This window comes from Leptosomus discolor, chromosome 2 (genome assembly GCF_034619465.1).
Source record: "Leptosomus discolor isolate bLepDis1 chromosome 2, bLepDis1.hap2, whole genome shotgun sequence".
Taxonomy (NCBI): Eukaryota; Metazoa; Chordata; class Aves; order Leptosomiformes; family Leptosomidae; genus Leptosomus; species Leptosomus discolor.
This window is the reverse complement of record NC_141392.1, coordinates 99,558,031-99,576,596: the sequence shown is the minus strand read 5'-3', so window position 1 is coordinate 99,576,596 and position 18,566 is coordinate 99,558,031. Positions and strand designations below refer to the sequence as shown.

General features: G+C 40.3%; 1 protein-coding gene across 1 annotated transcript; it reads left to right on the top strand.

Moving 5' to 3' along the window:
• Positions 1-7,651: 7,651 nt before the first annotated feature.
• On the top strand, positions 7,652-18,522 carry BEND6 (BEN domain containing 6). Its single transcript, XM_086461504.1, is given in 9 exon segments — positions 7,652-7,847; positions 7,954-8,099; positions 8,604-8,702; positions 9,059-9,236; positions 10,713-10,930; positions 12,280-12,472; positions 14,292-14,430; positions 16,955-17,100; positions 18,338-18,522. Coding segments are annotated over 9 exon segments (1,497 nt in total). The 3' UTR covers positions 18,520-18,522.
• Positions 18,523-18,566: the final 44 nt, after the last annotated feature.

The window sequence follows — 18,566 nt, the reverse complement described above, 5'->3', positions numbered from 1 at the left end:
GTCACACTTTCCCTGATGATGTTGCCTTCCCATAAACATCTTCAGACAAAGTAAGTGAACACATCACTGGTCTTTAACCTTTATAATTTGGGTGTGTTGTGTTGAACTGCCCAAACCAGGTCAGAATGAGTATGGCCAAGCCATTGGGCTCATACATAGCCAGTCTGCTCCCAGGTGACCTACTGCTTCTAAGAGTTTGGATATATTAACCTACATGGAAAGACTTTTCATGTGACTATTCAAATCCCTGTAGGTTAGGTATCTCATCCAGTTCAATAAATAAACTGATTTTTGTTGGTCTGCGTATTAATACATTTTGTTGAGCACGGCATTTGCGAACAAGCAAATCAAAGTGGGTATTGGGTTTCCATTTGTCAGCTGTGAAATAGCTATTTAATAAAGATACTAATCTGTGTTGTAGAATTAAGATAACTTCCTGCATATTGTTATTTGGCATCTTTTTATCTTGATGGGGATCTTTCACTGTGTGGGGGATTAAAATACAGATAAATAAATGTATGTGGTTTATAGGCATCTGAGGTATTTCAGCTCCTATTTAAACTGAATTCAGTCACTGGAGCCCAGAGAACAGTTTGCTTCCCTAACTGTATGTGTTTAAAGCCGTTTGAGGTGCCTAGAGTTAGTAGTCACCCTCATGAGCCTGGAAGAGGGTCTAGGCCCTATGTGAGATATGTGCCCATCAGAAGAAGCAGTTGGAGGCCAGGCATAATAATTTATGGTATCTAAAATTGCACCATACATTGATTTTTAGGCAACTGAACTGAGCCCTAGAGCATTTGAAATAAGCTGAATTGCTCTCCAGGGAGCTTTAATTGTGTTCAACAGGGGCTTGACTCAGGACTGTTGGAGTTGTTCAAGGCTGAGACCTCTCCAAAGGAATGGCAGTTGTGATAAAAGACTTGTGGGAGATTTGCACTGCTGCAGTAGCAGCTGAAGACCAAGCAGAATACCAGAGGGCACTGGCACTAGGCGCCTACATTTAGGAAGCCAAATTGACCCCTAGATCTCCAGTGATTACAGTGATACTTAGATACCGGGTGCACCAGTGATGCCTAAATGTAAGCATCTTAATGTAGAATTGAATCCTGTCCTGAAAGCCCAATAATAATGCCAGGTTGCTATCTTGAAATTTATTAAAATGAATGTCATGTTTCACTGTTAGTTGAATAAATTATTAGTTAGAACAAAAGTTTAGTACTTCTAGACATACTAAATATACCTGCTTAATAAATTCATTATTTGTCCTTTCCTATCGCTCAATGTTACAATTAAAATTAATGGTTTGATGCAAGAATCAGAGCTTTTCCAATAAACTTCTTCAAGCTTTTGATTTGAGCCACAGTCCTACAAAGAGCTTTGACCTATTTAGGTATAAATGTTATTTTATAGAACTTCTAGGTTGCTAAAACTCAGAGCGTGGAGGGAGCTACTGTGAAAAATAATAATGGCTTCATTAATTCCTTGGGACAATCAAATGGATTTTAGCATGTGGTACAAGGTGTGGGTGAAATCCTGTGTATAATCCTGTAAATGCTGCAGGGGCTTTGAAATCAATGAGATGATCTGCATAAATAAGGGCAGAAGATGTTGCTTTACCAGGAATACAATCACTTCTTAGAAAAATACCTGATTATTTCATAGCTAGTCACACCAGGATAGTGATCTACAGTCAGGAAGCAAGCTGTTGGATATCAGTAATAAAAATTGCGTAGTTTTGTCCTTCCTGTGGAAGACAAGTGGGATCACTTCTCTGCATTTATAGTCTTGAAAGTTGCAGTAGCGTTCTGATAGATGTTCCCCCAGACTTCCAGCAGAATTTGGAACACAGCGATACTGATGGTTCTGGAAAATCTGTACTCTGTATTTCTCAGCTGAGAGCAGCAGATTTGTGCTTTTGAGTCATATTTTCCCATAAAATGACTTAAGATATCACACTGTAAATCTTTTGAGGAGTAACAACACTTCTGCATTCTTCCAACAGTGCCTAATTCCGCTGAAATTGTTAGTAAATCTTACACTGGTTTCAGGGCAATAAGATTAGAATGCATAACATGGCATATAACATATTTAAATATGGTCATGTTTTCCATCATACACTTGCTACACAGAACTGGGAATTTTGAGACTTCAGTGCATCCCAAGAGTTTTACACCAACATTGTATTTAATGTTCTGACAAGGTCAATGTAAAATGCCACAGTCTAAGTAACAAACCAAAACTGTGACTACCACTCATGCAGAGTTGGAAATAAATAGTTTTGAGTGAGGTAAACGAATTTAAATGAATTTCTAGCTCAGTAAAGGTGGGGTTTTTTTTATTGTTTGGGGTTATTTTTGTCCAAGGAAAACTGGGATTATCGAAGGCTGAACTTAGAGGGTAGATAATATAAAATGTTGTACTTTATTATGGATCTGTGTTGCACAGTTGTGGTACAGTTTCTTGTTTTGCTGAAATCAGTGGCAAAGCCCTGTTTCGAGCCAGCAGAATCGGACCCACTGAGTGGGCCTACAATCTCATGTTGTAAATTTGTAATACTTACACCGCGTTTACTGAAAAGAAAGAGAAATAGTGATCTCAGCATGCCATCTGCCAGCTCTCCAGCTGAATGGAACAGGCTATGTCAGTCAAAGGGTGAGGTATGTCTTTAAATTACTTTTGTGGTTTTGGAGGGTTTTTTGTTCTGGCTGTTTGGGTTGCTTAGTAACAATATTCTGTGTGCAAATTTGTAGCATCTGTGCAGAATGTGAGGTGTTAACGTGTTTGTAAAAATTAAGAGTCCGATTACTGTTTCCTCTGCAAAGCTTTAAAATTAAATGTCTCCTTCCTCCCCCCCCCATACTACAAATTACCTGCTTTTAGAAAAAGTAATGACAGTGAAAAATCATAAATTTGCATTTCAGTATTTCTCAAATAAGTAACTAGTGTTTTCAAATGAAGAATATAGCAGAATTAAGTAACTTGCAAAACATAAGTGGCTTTCAAAGGTCACATAATTCTGTCTCTGTGGTTAGTAGCTGCACACAGGGTAATGCCTGTGAACGGTTATATATCTTCCAGTTAAACCACTGAACAGAGCACTCAGTGTCAGAAATCTTAGTTGATGACTTGCAGAACTGGGTTAGAAAATGGAGAGACAGATACACTTCAACAGATTTCATACTCTTTCTTTTGGCTCCCTATAGCAGAGGGTCTACTGGAATCTGTCCTTCTATTCAAAAATAGAAAAAGCTAATTTAGGATGGGTTGGACCAAGGCAGCTTCTATAAGGAGAAATACCTATCTGTGTATAGTCACTGAATAGTCAGTGGAGAGAAATAGGCTCTCCCAGACAGTAAGTCATCTGCTGTCTTTTAGATACGTGTCTTAGGGTGAGATGAATCACCTCTCTTTCTGCGGTGACTGAGCCAAGCGTAGCTAGACAACCTCTCGCTTTTAAGGTAGTAAGTTTGGTAAGATTAATCCCACTCCCCAAGATTATTTTTATTTCCTGATGATATAGTATGTTTTGCCTTTGATCTGTTTTGGCAAATAAAACATTTTGGAGGGAGGCATCTGCAGCAGTCCTGACTCATACAAGGTTCACATTGACTCCAGTGGGAGAACAGGGTGAGAAGACACTGCAGGACTTACCTTCCAGGAAGTGAAGTATTTTACTGTTCCTTATCCTCGTTAGAGACATTTTGTTCTACCTTTCCATTCCCTTTAATCACTGGCTAGAGATGATGCCAGCAGACAGTTAGGTATTATCCCCAGGGCCTATGGATTGTCACAGTAAATTCTGTGAAAAGACATAGTTTGATTAATGTGTACTGCAGAAGCTGAAGCCATAGCTCCATAACAGAAAAATACTAACAATCAACTATTGCACTCTGTCCCTTTTATTTGGCAATGTAATGATTTTGTCATTTTATTTGTAATGCAAGCAGTTGAACTGATGCCCAGCAGAGCTGCAGCAGAGGAGAGGGGACCTGGCCAGTCGCTGTTGCTGCCCCACAACTTCTTTCCTGCCTTGGCCTCTTCAATAGCAGCAGGAGCAACAGGACTGAGCACAAGGCTCGGAAAGCTGCTGGGAGGCTTTCCGACTCCTGCCGGGAGCTAAAGGACTGGATTGACCCCATCCCTCCTCCATGACTATTTGTGAAATCCGTTCCTTATTTCTCTTAGCAGCCTATGTAACTTATATTTTAACTTGGCAGCTGTTAAGACTCTTGGTGAATCAGCTTAGCTGTTTACTAGTACACCCTCCCACCACAGGCAAGAATCTTGACAGCTCGCAAGAGCTTTACAGATAATGTAGACAAACTGCTGAGCTCAGAGTCCTGCCATGACCAGGATAAAAATTGTCCCTAGATTTGAGTGGCGGGATGTTTTTTTGAGGATCCAGGTGTTTGTCTGATGTAAAGACTCTGCGAGGGATTTTGCTGGCCATGGCCTTCGCAGTGTCTACCAGTGGCACCAGGCTGTTGTCGTGGGCTCCAAACATCTAGAAGTCCACATGTCCATTGACTTCATTAAGCTGTGTAACACGTACGCAAGTCTGATACCTTCCAAAAGCTGCTGTTGAACTTGCTACTGATGTGCTCGGTCAGCTCAGAGTGTACGTGAATGGTCCCAAGTGCCGTGGGCAGTCGTCACTTACCCTCCGTGCTGTGAACAGCCTGTGTATTCAGCGCTTCCCTGGAAATCCCAGGCTGGCTTGCTAACCCTGTACAAGTGCAGACCACAAGAATGTCCCATGGCTCAGAGAATATTTGTCTCAACACAAAATGAGAGACAACATACAGACTGTTAGAGGACTACAGGGAAACATTCAAAAAAATATAGAAGTCAGTCAAACAGCTGTTAGGCTTAGCACACCAGCAGCTCTAAGTTTGCTGCAATTCTGTTGATCTTACGTGGGCTTTTAGGAGGATAATGAAGTAGCTCACAACTGCCAAGGGCCAAGGACGAGAAATCTCAAAGTCCTTTGAGAATCGAAGAACTGGGTGATGAGGATTGCTGTGATGGGTTGATCGGAGGTAGAAGCTAACATCTTCGTGCCAGAGGAGAAATGTTAAGCGGACTGGCGTATATACTTAAAAGCATTTTGGAAAAGAAGGAAGAATACTGATGCCCAATGTAATTGCACACACCAGCTGTTTTAAAACTGGTATATTGTTTTTCGGACAAACATTCCGTTTTATTTTGGACCTCACCTATCCCTAGTGAGGTCAGTGCTGAAACTTTTCTTCCTTTGGGTTCTGCTTTGTCTATGTGTTTCTTCATTTGAATGATCCCTGTCTGTGGTATGAGGATCCACTTGACATGGATTGGTAGCAGAATGAGGCCTCTGGTGACTCATGCTAGGCATACTCAGGCTGCTTCCTCTCCAGAATTTACATGGGATGGATGTTTCCCAGTCTTTCTAACTCTCTTTAAAGAAAATTAATGTAAATTCTTGCAAACACAGTCTCCTTTCTTCGGCAGGGCAGTACTTAGCAATCCTACTGCTATCACACTCAACCCAATCTACAGAGAAGCATGATTTAATACTCTTTTTTAATGGCGATATCTTATGCTGCTTGCCTCATTGTATCAGTAAACATGTTGACAAGACTGCAGCTGTCTTTTGTAAATTAAGAAGTTCACCCCTGTGTGAAATCCAGCTCTGTTGAGGCGTAGCACAGACATGGTGAATAGTGGTGAGCTGGGCTTCTGCAAACGAACTGACATTGCTTCTTACAGCATCACAGTCAGATTTTCTCACTTTGACATAATAGCCCCACGTAATTCTCCTTTCCTAGCTCCGAGTTACCTTTTTGACAGCCTCTGCATGAGGCACTAGATTTGCTTCCGACTGATTGAGGCCAAGTAAATCACAAATCACACTGTCACATCTGGGAATTCATGAGTTTTCAGCTCTGTAAAAGTACTTCGCCTCTATGAACTGACAGGCTAAACCATATGTTTATTGGAAAGAAGGTCAAGGTTTGACAAAATCAGATTTTCTATTTATTGCTTTTTATCTGATCTAATAATTTTTAAAGTAGAAAATATCTTCTCTGAATAGAATGGAAACAATTAAATGAACCGGTTACATTTCCAGTAGAGTTTAATAATGTCTGTTACATTTCACACTTCCATGTAAGGCATATCAGCTTAATTAGGAAAATAAAGCGCAAAGTATGACTTGTTCCCTTCTCCCAGTATAGAACTTCAGTGTTTTAAAAAGCCCAAAAATGGTCTTTTGCTTTGAAAATATTTTTTTACGTAAGCAAAGGATTTAGCTATGTGTTTGGGTTCTTCTTGTTGCTGTTATTCATGAAGCAGACCAGCTCTCTTCCAGCCCTCACCCTTTCTTTTGTATGTCAAGTTTTCCACTGCCAGAATGTGTCATCCCTCACCCAGTCGGTTGTCCTTGGTTGTTCTGAGTTGGTTTTCTGTGGCTGCAATTGTATATCTTGCCCATGAGATGATTAATACAGCCCTGGAAGTCAGACATTCCTCTTAATAGCATGTACAGCTAGTACTTTCCTTCATTCTAGGGAAAGTTTTTATCACCTGTATCTTTTAGTCAGAGGCTGGACTGAAAACTTTTGTTGAGGCAAGCGTGGTAGTAATAGAGATCCCAGCCAGGAGGTAAATTAGGCGTGGAAGTGATATGGATGCAAGGGCTCTGTGAGTGAAAGCTGTTTTCTGTGCATAGTTCTGGAGGCAGCTGTTTGATGTACATGTATTGTGCAGACCATCTCCTATCTTTCAGGGGAGATAAAACCATAGAATCACAGAATGGTTTGGGTTGGAAGGGACCTTAAAGATCACCTGGTTCCAAGCCCCCCTGCCATGGGCAGGGACACCTTCCACCAGACCAGGTTGCTCAAAGCCCCATCCAGCCTGGCCTTGAACACTGCCAGGGAGGGGGCAGCCACAGCTTCTCTGGGCAACCTGTGCCAGTGTCTCACCACCCTCACAATGAAGAACTTCTTCCTAATGTCTAAGCTAAATTACCCCCTTTCAGTTTGAAACCGTTACCCCTCATCCCGTCACTACATTCACTGCTAAAAGGTCCCTCCCCATCTTTCCTGTAGGCCCCCTTTAAGCACTGCAAGGCTGCTGTAAGGTCTCCTCAGAGCCTTCCCTTCTCCAGGCTGAACAACCCCAACTCTCTCAGCCTGCCCTCAAAAGGGAGGTGCTCCAGCCCCCAGATCCTCTTCATGTCCTTCCCCTGGATGTGCTCAAGCAGGTCCATGCCTTTGTTGTGCTGGAGGCCTCAGAGCTGAACACAGCACTGCAGGTGGGGGTCTCATGAGAGTGGAGCAGAGGGGGGAGAATCACCTCCTTTTACCTGCTGGCCAGGCTGCTTTTGATGCAGCCCAGGATGTGGTTGGCTTTCTGGGCTGTGAACAGACACTGCTGGGTTACATTGAGCTTCTCATCAACTAACACCCCCAAGTCCTTCTCCGCAGAGATGCTCACAATGCTTGGCTAGTTTTCACTTCCTTATCCAGGATATTTTCATACAAGGTAATTACCAATATATTGGGGCTTTTAAAAGTATTCTTGTAACATTCCTGTGGCATGCCACAGTAACTGCTTTTTTTCCTATGATGTCCTGCAGGCAGCATCCGTGTGACAAGAAAACCACTTAACAATGAAAAAATTCACACTGTTTGATTTTGTAAATGATAATTCACTGCAAATTGGAGAGACTTCATGGATACAGGACCTTCCCAGTGATGACGATGAACTAGAAAGACTTCTGAAACCAAATGAGCACGTGCTAGTAAACTGGCCTGTGGGAGAAAGAAAGACAGAAAAGCACCTGGTGAAAGTTGTGTACATGAGTGGTGAGTGCAGCTCCAGAGCATTTGTCTGATATGAAATTTTAATCTAGTTGTAAGGTATTGCTACCTGATTTTCTGTGCTTTAGCCTTTTTTTTCCCATCACTTCAGATGACCCCCAGGAGCTGGTGGAAATGATGCAAAAGATATTACGAGCAGATGAAATTACAAAAATACAAGTCCTTGGAAAAGACAAGAGGAAGAGGATAGAAATGATATTCTCAGAAAGTGAGGACAGTGACCTGGATAAAGAACAAGTGAGTTTCTGTCTTTATGTGCCTGATATTGGTAAGCCTATAACGGAATGTTATAGACTGTAACTATTGATTCTTCACAATATAATACACAAAATATGTCTAGTGAAGGTAGGAATACAGGCAGTCTTCACATGGTACCTCAGCACAATAACCTGTCAGAGTAATTAGCTAGGCCAATAGATTTTGTCCTTTGCTATTTAAAGAGAAAAGTGTTACTCAAGATTGGGATGCTCTGTGGCTGCATTGCATTGTCTCCCATAAAACAGAAATCTGACCACCGCATAAGAAAGGGGAGGGACCAGGTTTTCTGAGCTTTGAATTGTGCTGAGATCTACAGTGACAAAATGTAGGGAAAGAAAACATAAATCTTAACAAAAAGTTACAAACATATTTTTCCAAAATACTAACTAAGAATGTCAAGCGCACAGTGAATAAAAGTTTATGGTATACTGTGATGAGAGGCTCTATAGGAATGCAAAGGCACTATTATGCTCTTGTTCACAGGGGAAGATGATGAAGCACATAAAAAGAAAGAAGTCATTGCAGGCATCTGCGCCTGCCAACATCCTGAGTCAACTTGAAACATCTTTAATTAACAAACAGGTAAACAGCTCATCTTCGGCAATTTTAATGTATTAAGCAAAAGCAAACTGAACGGTATTTGTTTAGGGGGACATAAGGCTTTTAGTTTAGTGAACTTAAAAGACACTACCTTAGAAAACTGGTGAATGGAGAAAAGTACCTAACAGTTACATATTACACTGACATTCCATTTTTAATAGGAATTTCATAGGAGTGGTAATAGCTATGTTCAGCAACAGCTATTAATAAAATGCACTGTTTATACATTCTGTGTACAAAGAGAATATTCTGATTTAGCTAGATATTTTAATGTTAGTTTTAAGGCTTTAATTTTATGTTGTTGTTGCTCTAGATAGCACAGGTTTATTTTTTTTCAGAGAGAACCGTATTCAGGAAGCAACTTTCTGTACAGTGAAAGTAGCAGTGATGATGAAGAGCCTTTATTTCAACTTTCCAAGGTAGAACTGTGTGCCAAAATAAAAAGTCTGAAGAGGAAGCTGACAGACACCATGAGAGAAAACTGCCGCCTAAGGCAGTCCTTGGTGATGCTTCAAGGTAAAGTCAGGGGAATTATTTTGATGAAGAGGAAAGCCTGAAGGTCATGAAAAGCTTGATTTATAAGAGGCCATTTGGATGGGAATTATGGATGCTCAAGCACCTGCCACGATCAAGGCCTACCATTAGCGTCAAAGTCTTTGATACATGGCAACATTTAATTCCATCAGCACTTAGAAAAAACTATCTTACACAGAGGCCATGCAATCATAGCGTTAGAAATGGAAAAATCTGTCTAAATCCTGTCAGTTGTTCCCAAGAGAACCTTTCTGTATGCAGTGTATAACCATCGGCTGAGCTCAAACACGCCACTGACCAGTCCAGCTAACCTTATTTATTAGCAGTCTTTCTTGATCTACTCAAATTTTATTTAGTCTGGAATTATTTCATTTCTAATTACTTTGGTAATTGCTCATTATTGGTGATCTGAGTTAGTTCCAGGTGCAATAAATTTAGTCCTTTCCCAAAGGTGAACCATTTTGTTCTTTTGTAAATGAATCCTTCATCACTTCATGATCATCTCTGAAACCCCTGTTACTTGTCCCTGTCCCTTACTCTGGGGCAGCCAAGACTGAATCCAGAATTTCAAAACATTAGTGAATGAGAAAGGTTTAAGGAGGATTTGCTCCATCCCTTGCCAGCTACATCACACCATCCCTAGACAGCCCAACATCTTTTTTTTTTTATTATCATGAGTTTGCAAGTGCTTATCAGTTTCATTGCCCACCTGATTCCATTCCATATGTTACTCATCTTGGTTTGAATCATTCATCTCCACCTTTTTGAATATTATTTTTAAACATTTTGTTAGTGTTTGACAACTTTTCTTACACGTTTTAAGTCCATTTGCCTTGCATCTTAAGCACTTTTTAAGTCTTTTACAGTATTTTCTATAATTTAGTGATTCTTTATCTTCTGATTCTTCATCCCTTGCATCCTTTTTGCTCTGAATTGACTCTTCTTAATGGTCTCAATAAAAGTTTGTATTTGAAAATAAATATTACTTGGAGAAGAGGTTATTTAAAAGATATTCTGTATAGATTAAAAAAGAGGGGAAAACAGTCTATGCAGGCTATGTAACTTCTTTTGAAGCAAAAAACACCAAGCAGACATAACATTACTTAGCCCATATTCAATAGCTTACAGACTTGTAGAGGTTTTGAGATAGCAAAAGGAAAAAAGAGAAATAGCCCGCTTAGTGCCATGGTGGGCGTAAACTAATGGTTCCTCTTAGCCTTGCAGAGAACTGATCTATCCTACTCTAGAAACAGAGGCCAGATTTTCGTGGGTGGGGACAGCAGAATGTCAGGAAAACATTTGAGAGAACAAGATAAAATTATGTTAAAGTGTCTTTGCTGACTACTTTGACTCTTTTGCATTATGACAGGAACTGATTGCAAAAATATACAAGCTTACGTAGGTAGAGTCTGAAAGCTTCAATTACTGTTTTATCCCTCACTTTGCATTTGATTTCAGTGTTGCCACAGGCAGTCACCCATTTTGAGGAACTGGTTGGGATGGCTGAAGCGCTGCTTAAAGGGGGAGTGACATCATCTACATCCAGTCTGCATTCACATGCTGTTTGGAAAGCATCTAACAATCCGTTAGCGGATTCATATGCAGCTATGCATAGTAACTCCAGCTCACCCATAACTTTGAATGTGGAGGATGAGGAGCAACAGACTGAAAAACAGGTCAGTTAAAAGGCAATTTCAGGCATAAAAATTAAAACTTTCTACAGTACTAACTTTACTGTTATAGTATAACAAATATAATAAATAAGCATCGGTAAAAATCATTTTAACATCATTCAGTTGATGACATGACTATTGAGCTCCTTTTGTGTAGAAGGCTCTTTCCATGAGAAACACTAGACTTAATTCAGTGTGCTGGTACACTCTCAAACTTACTTTGATTTTGGTGGCTTTGCACATCTGTGACGTAAGGGCAGGATGTGGATGCACGAAGAAAATACTGAGACCTAGGGATAGCTGCCAGCGTAACGTTTTGGATGCCAAAGGGGAATGGTAGTGTTTCAGAGATAATCTAAGAAAAATACCAGCAGTCTGTTTAACCTGTTAATAACTAAATGGAGAATGGTATTTTTCTGCTCTTGTTCCAGACACTGGCCAGCAGTTAAGTAGAAATACATATATTTCTATAGATACTGAGTAAAAATGTTCCCCTATTCTCTGTAATTATGACAGACCATAACTGAGAAATCTGAGGCACAGGGGCGGTACATGAAAAATATAAAGATGCAAGCAGAAGAATAATCCTAGCTTCTGCATTCACAATTTACATAAACATTCTTATACACTGAGTCATGCCAGTCAGTGGAAGTCATTCTCATGTGTTGTCATGGGGTCCTAAAAACTAAAGAAATCTCTTAAGAATTATCAAGGTATGATGTTTTGACAGAATATTGCAATATGCAAAATTTGACCTAACATCTCCAAAGAAATACAATCTAATTTTCTAAGCAACCTGGCCTTACTTAATAGAGCTAGCTCAAAGCTGCCCATTAGGAGAGTTCAAATACTTCAACTCTACAACTGCTGTGTGTAGAAGTCACTCTCAAAGCTCGGGACCAGATGTCACAGTTCCTAGGGCACGTCTGCTCGGAGGCAGGAATATTAGCTTGGGCATAATGCCACGCTCCCGAGGTTGGACAGAATCCACACCAGAACTGGACCACAGCCAGCCTGCATGGGGTGAAAGCAGAAGGATTTAGATGCGTCTGAACATGTCCTGTCTCCACTAGCGAGTAATGAGGATCGCTTGGTGAAGTGTTTGCTGGGATGAATGGGGTCCTTAGTCTGCCCCACACTTGCTTCTGAAAAAAAAAATCGACCTGCATGCATAGTTCCAGATGTTGAGTGGCATGCAAGTTTAGCATTAATCTCAAGCACACAGTCTGCAGAGATTACTTTTGAAATTGTGGTTTCAAAAAAGAAAATTAAAAAATATTTCAGAGCTAATACTGTACAGTATTTCTAGAGAACTGCGATCGTTACACCTTTTGACCAATTTTGTTTTCCAGTTCAAGATCGAAAAGTGGCAGATTGCACTTTGTAACAAGAGCAAACCTCAAAAGTTTATAAATGACTTGATGCAAGCACTTTATACACATGAATACATGGCTACACACAGCCTGACAGGTGCAAAGTCCTCCTCTTCAAAGGATAAAGCGGCAAAACCAGCTATGAACCAGAATGAAGTTCAGGAAATCATAGGTGATGACTTGTTAACGTTACTCAATGTGGCACTGACTTGACAGAGGGCTTTCTCTGAGGGAGGGGCTGTAATGCTGAACAGCTGGTCTGCTCAGGTGATGTGCTGTGCTGTTTCATATTTCCTTCTTCGGGTACATATTTTTTTAAACCATCTGTTACAAAACCTGTCAGTGAAATGCTAAGTAGTAGTATTTCTACTGTGTGAATGTTGTGGGGTTTATCTAAGTGGCTACTCTGGCACAGTGATATTGTATGTTTTTTAGCCTTTGAAAGGTTAATCTCAAACAGTCAAACTTGGAACATGATGATAAGGGAAGGCAAAGAGAGGACACACACTTGGATCAAATTTAAAATTACGCCTGCTATATTCTGGTTAGTGATGTTATGAATTCTGACATTTTAAATAGCGCTGGAGGCAAAATGAGACAATAAGTATAGAAGACAGGAACGGTGACCAGAGAAGCAAACAAAATTTGGTTTATGCTGAGGTTTAAGGCAGAAAATGTTTGGTGCATAGGAAAAAGAATAATTTCAGATGGAAGTAGCAGCTTTAAAGAAAACAGTATTTTGTGAGCCTCATTTTTAATGGATTCACGTCTATAGCTTAGTACTTGAATGACATAGCGTAAATCCCTCTACTAGAATCCCTCCCCCATTGCCATTCCCTTGGACTTCCTCAGTTCTCTGGGTTCCCTTCCCAGCTTGGCTCCAGTGCCTGTACCTTGGCCCAGTTCTGTTGAAGCTGGCCAGCAGTTTCAAAAGTTATCAGTTGCAGAAACCTCTTTTCCTTAATAACCTATCTAGAGAAAAAGGCCCAAAGTCAAGAGAGAGAAAAGGAAAGTGTGTTTAAGGTGGTGAAAATAAGTTTAGAGGCGGTAAGATGAGACAATTTCAGAATGATGTATGAGAAAAATTAAAAATATTTGATGGGATGAGAAGGACAGTTGGACTGTATGATCTTAATGGTCATTTCCAACCTAAATGATTCTATGACTCTAAGAGGTACTAGTGACTTTTCTAAAGGTGGATTCTGGGGAAGGCTCTAGGCAAAACTGACAAGGGAAGCAGAGAAGATAACTAGGGCATTGAATGCAGCATGCTGCAGAGAATTCAGTGACAACAGGGAGCCTAGAGAGAAGTCAAAGAACACTCCTGAATTCAAATAGAAAAGCATCAACATTATACAAGAGAACAAGAAAAATAAGAAGGAAGCCTGGGAGTTCTAGGGCTGTAGAAAATGAGTTAGTAGATCAGATTATTTAAAGAAGATGGAAACTGTAAGACTTTAAAATGCAATGAAAGGGGGGAAAAAATCAAAGGAAGGGAATGGAGAAGAAGGGAGCAGGAATCACATTCCTGATGTTGAGTCCTGTTAGTGTTGCATTTGAAAAAGTTAGCCAGGCAAAATAGAAAAGGATTTTTTACAAAAAGAGACATAACCTGCAAATGACAATTAATGAACAAAAACTAAGATCCAGAGGCATGAGGACTGATGAGGATAGGAAAAGGACTCTCTGATCAAGAACAGAACAAAGGGAGGGAGGATAAGCAAACGCAAATCATCACTACAGGAAGCCCTTGTGGCCCTGGAGTTCCCTTTGAGTCTGCCAAAAGCAGGCACAGCAATATGGGAGGCACAGAGAAAAACAAGAGCTGGAACGTGCAAAATCTCTAACGTAGTGTGTGAAGGCAGCAAAGTAACTAGAGCTGAAACTGAAGTAGCTGGAAATTTCAAAGATGTAATAAATGCATTTTAGATCACACATCTGTTGCTTCCCTGATTTGGAGGCCTCATATATCTCGTCTCTTTATTTTGCAGGAATCACAAAACAGTTGTTTCCAAACACAGATGATGCTTTAATTAGGCGAATGATGGGACAAAAACTGAACAATTGCACCAAGAAGCCAATTTTAAGCAAAGATCTTAACTCAGGTGCTTTTCAGAAGCATAGCTTTTGGTAAGTCTTAAAAAAAAATAATAATTGTAGCCTGCAATGTGTAATTCCATATATTACCCTGTGGTAACAAAATTTAAAAGCAATCTTAAAATTACCATGAAGGTACGTGTTCATATATGCATTGCCACGTAGGTAAATATTTTCAGAACCTTGTACAAAAAGTACATAATACAGAAGCAGTCCAGCTTAACATTACAGCACAGAAGTTGTTCATTCTAGACAAAGCAGCACAAGGCTATTAAATTACAGGAAGAGAATACAGAAGTAAACATATGGAGTTACTTTGATCAATATGTTTATTTTAGATTTGGCATTATTTACTTTTCTTATTATTCTCTGGAGACTTTCCAGAGACTAGTCAATTCCATTTTCACGTCACCTGTTGTTCCTCAATTAACCCACAAGGAAAGATAAGGAAAATCACACCTTTTTTGCACCTACTGATAAAAGTACCTTAGGAGAGCTAAATTAGCAATCTTTTACCACCAGAAGAGTCTAAATTATCGGGGCAAAGCAATTACTAAATAACATCTTGCTTATTATGGGCATTCTTCCCTTGTGAACAAGCCTACTGTAAAGTTCCTGAACTCATCCCTATCATCAGTGAAGTCAGCTATTTGCATTTGTTTCCACACATACCGACTGTACGTATCACAGAATAGTTGAGGTTGGGAGGGACCTCTCTAGGTTGGCTAGTCCGACCCCTGCTGCTCAAAGCAGGGTCACATAGTCCAGGTTGCTCAGAGGCACGTACAGGTTAGTTGATTATCTCCAAAGATGGAGACTCCACAACCTCTCTGAGCAAGCTGTGCCAGTGCTCAGTCACCCTTACAGAGAAAAAGTGTTTCCTGATGGTCAGACAGCACCTCCTGTGTTTCAGTTTCCACCCATTGCCTCTGGTTCTGCCACTGGGGACCGCTGAGAAGAGGCTCCATCTTCTTTACACCCTCCTATCAGATATTAATACACATAGATAAAATCCGCTTGAGCCTTCTTGAGGATAAACAGTCCCAGCTCTCTCAGCCTTTCCTCAGGAACAGGATAAGAGATTAACAAGGAGCAGGATAAGAGATTAAAATCAGTGAGACCAAGAGAACAGATTTGTCCTTATTTAGACTTTCCATACTGAGGTACTACTTTACTTCTTCCTAGTTCAGTTATCTCGTGCGTGTTTTAAAATCCATGCTTGCAACTGTAAGACATTTCATAATCAAAAAAAAAACCCACACCAAAACCCCCAAGATATTTGACTATTTTAGAACACAATTATTTGAAAAGTAGCAGCGCTTGGCTACTAAAATTCCTCTCTAAACCACCTGGTGGTACTCCATGGACCACCAGTGGTCTGTGAATGACTGCTTGAGAAATACTCAGATAATATCTATTGGAAGAATTCACATAAACAGGTTTCCCATCTGGAAACAATAAACAAATGCACCAGCCTGGCTAAAATACAGTTTACTAGATTAATGCTTTTCTCCTAGAGATGAGAAGGCTTCGTAAAACAAAGGCCCTCTGTATTTGTAACATACAGCATGCATGGATTCACTGTAGTATTTTTCCTTGTCTTTGACACAGGTGGTAAAAATAACAGCACAGAAACACAAACTCTGTCTTCTTTGAAAGTATTAAATCTTAAATATTTTATATTTTAAATCTTTATCTTCATCAGAGGAATCCATAGATTTTGCTAATTCCTGTGTCTTTTCACATACAGACACAGAATTCCTGAAGCCTTGACAGGACTATCTTCAGCTAGCACTATAACAATTCTGGGCTGCTTTTTAATACTGCCTATAGACTTTAAATTTAAACTTGATATCTTAAAAATGTCTTTATGTCTGTTATTGATAAGTGCTTATATAAAATCCAGTCCAACGTCCATTGAAATCAATGCAGATATTGTCTGCGTAGTCTCTCTCGAATGGATGCTTATTAGAATGCCTTTATAATGGATTCATTTTACAGCTGCTCAGAATTTCCTCACTGTAAAAGCATTTAAGCACCTCACAAGTAATCAGGATAATGGTGGTGATTCCTTTAACTCAGATGACACAAGTTTTCTCTGTAAGAAAATCAGAAGAATTTAAAAGTGCTCATAATCTCAGTGTTAGTCCCTCCAGTTCACCTTCCAGCAATGAAGTACAGAGAGGGGTCAAGGGAAAATCCTGTTGTGCAGTACATTTAGTAACAACTTACACTCAAGTTACTAACTTTTAAAACTGGTGATGCTGCAGTTTTGGTCTCCTCTCTTGCTGCTCCTCCTTCCTTGCCCACCTCCTCTGCCTTTCCCCAGAATACAATTACAATTCAAGAGAAAGAATTTGGAGTCAAATCCAATGAGGCAGAGAAGTCGCCCTCTCAGATCCATAAGGCTGAGGTGAAACAAGGAAAAGGGGAACGTGTCAATGAAGAAAACTAGTTAACTAGCTAATGAACAAACTCTGCTGCTTGGAACTAAGAACTGTAGTAATTGCACATTTAATGTTAATATCTCAAGCTTAGTTATAAATTGTCTCAACAGTGCTTCAACAGCTGCTCCTCAGGGCATCATCTCTTTGGCGGTTCCTCCCAGTACACAAGACCAGCAGGATGATGATTCACCAGCTGCTAATGCACAAATTCAGCAGAGTGACAGCCGTCCGACCCCTCCACCTCCCGCCCCGCAAGGTCAGCAGGAGTGTTTCAAGCCCGCTTCTAAGGTGGAGTCTCATCTCGCCAGAAGCTCACCAGCGCCCTCTCCCAACCAGGGTTGTGGACAGGATCTCAGGAATTCAGACAAGGTATAACAACAGAAGGTGTTTCATACCAGTTCAAATTCTCAACAGAGATTAAGGCATAGTATAAAATAAAAAAGAAATAATATCTAAATGGGCCTAGCAACAGTGGACAGAGATGCTGCAAGCAGAATAGAAGCCTGAGAAGCATTTTCTCAAACAAATGAAAATCCCACAGCCTAGAAAAAAATGAAAGCGTATTAATATCTTTGGCTTTAAGATATTATTAAATATATGCATGTTATGCAATAATTCAAAAAATGTAAACTTGTTCTGAAGAATATAACTAGAGTTTCCCTTAGATAGAAAAAAAAATTTTAAAGTAATACCAAAAGAATGTATAAAAGGAATCTTAATCCCCTTGCTTTCACTTTGACAGCTGGTGAAAAACTGCTTTACCAATCAGAGAAAGCTATTGCATATTAATACAAAAAAAGACATAGAGGTATGAAAAGAGAACAGAAAAATTTCCTAGTGAAATGAAGACTATGGCCGGCACAGGGTTATGAAGCGCAGGGCCACATGAGCAGAGAAGAAGAAATAAAATAGATTCTTAAGGATTCTGTTAACTTGGAAAGAAGAAAACATTCTTAGGGCGATGAAGCTGCAGCTCTCAAGTTGTCTGCAGGAAAGAAGCAGCTCATTTTTGACCTTTGAAAGTTGGAGAGGCAATGACAGAAGCCATGTTCCCTCTTAGGTCAAGGAAGAGTCCTCCAGCATAGCCTGTTTGGTTGTGGAGGCCATGGCTTCTCTAACAGGCCTTCTGCTGCTGGTACTCTGCTGCTTTGGCAACTCTCACTCTCTCTTCTTCCCTGAACATCAGGTCCGTAGGATAAGGGTGCCTGATGCCTCCAGTCAGGAAATGGAGGACAATCTCTTGGAAGCAACTAGTAAAGGGCAGAGTTGCCAGACTCTCTGTTTCAATTTTTGTATGCTACCTCTTGCTTAGAGAGATAGTGGACAGGTAGAGCATTCCTCGTGGGGCTAGGACCAGAAGAATCCCAGTAACTGTGCAGTTCCTCTTGAGATCTGATACCGCTTGTCCCAGGGAGCAGCTGGCAGTCACACACACTGTAATTGCCTGAGGAGGTGGAGGGAAGGTACATTTTTTCCTCGCTGACTGATTCCAGGTTTACAGTGTGACAGTACCATGGGAAGGAGAGAACACTTGGATTTATAACTTCCGTGCTTGAGTGTACTTCTCCCAGAACAGAGAGTACTAATAGTTAAATCTGTTTCATACGTGGCAAACAAGCAACAAAGGAATCAAGATGGAAAAACATCACCCAACATAAAGTTGAAGAAATCTTGATTTGAGGAGGAGTTCTATAACGCAGGAGATCTGAGTTTCAGAAATAA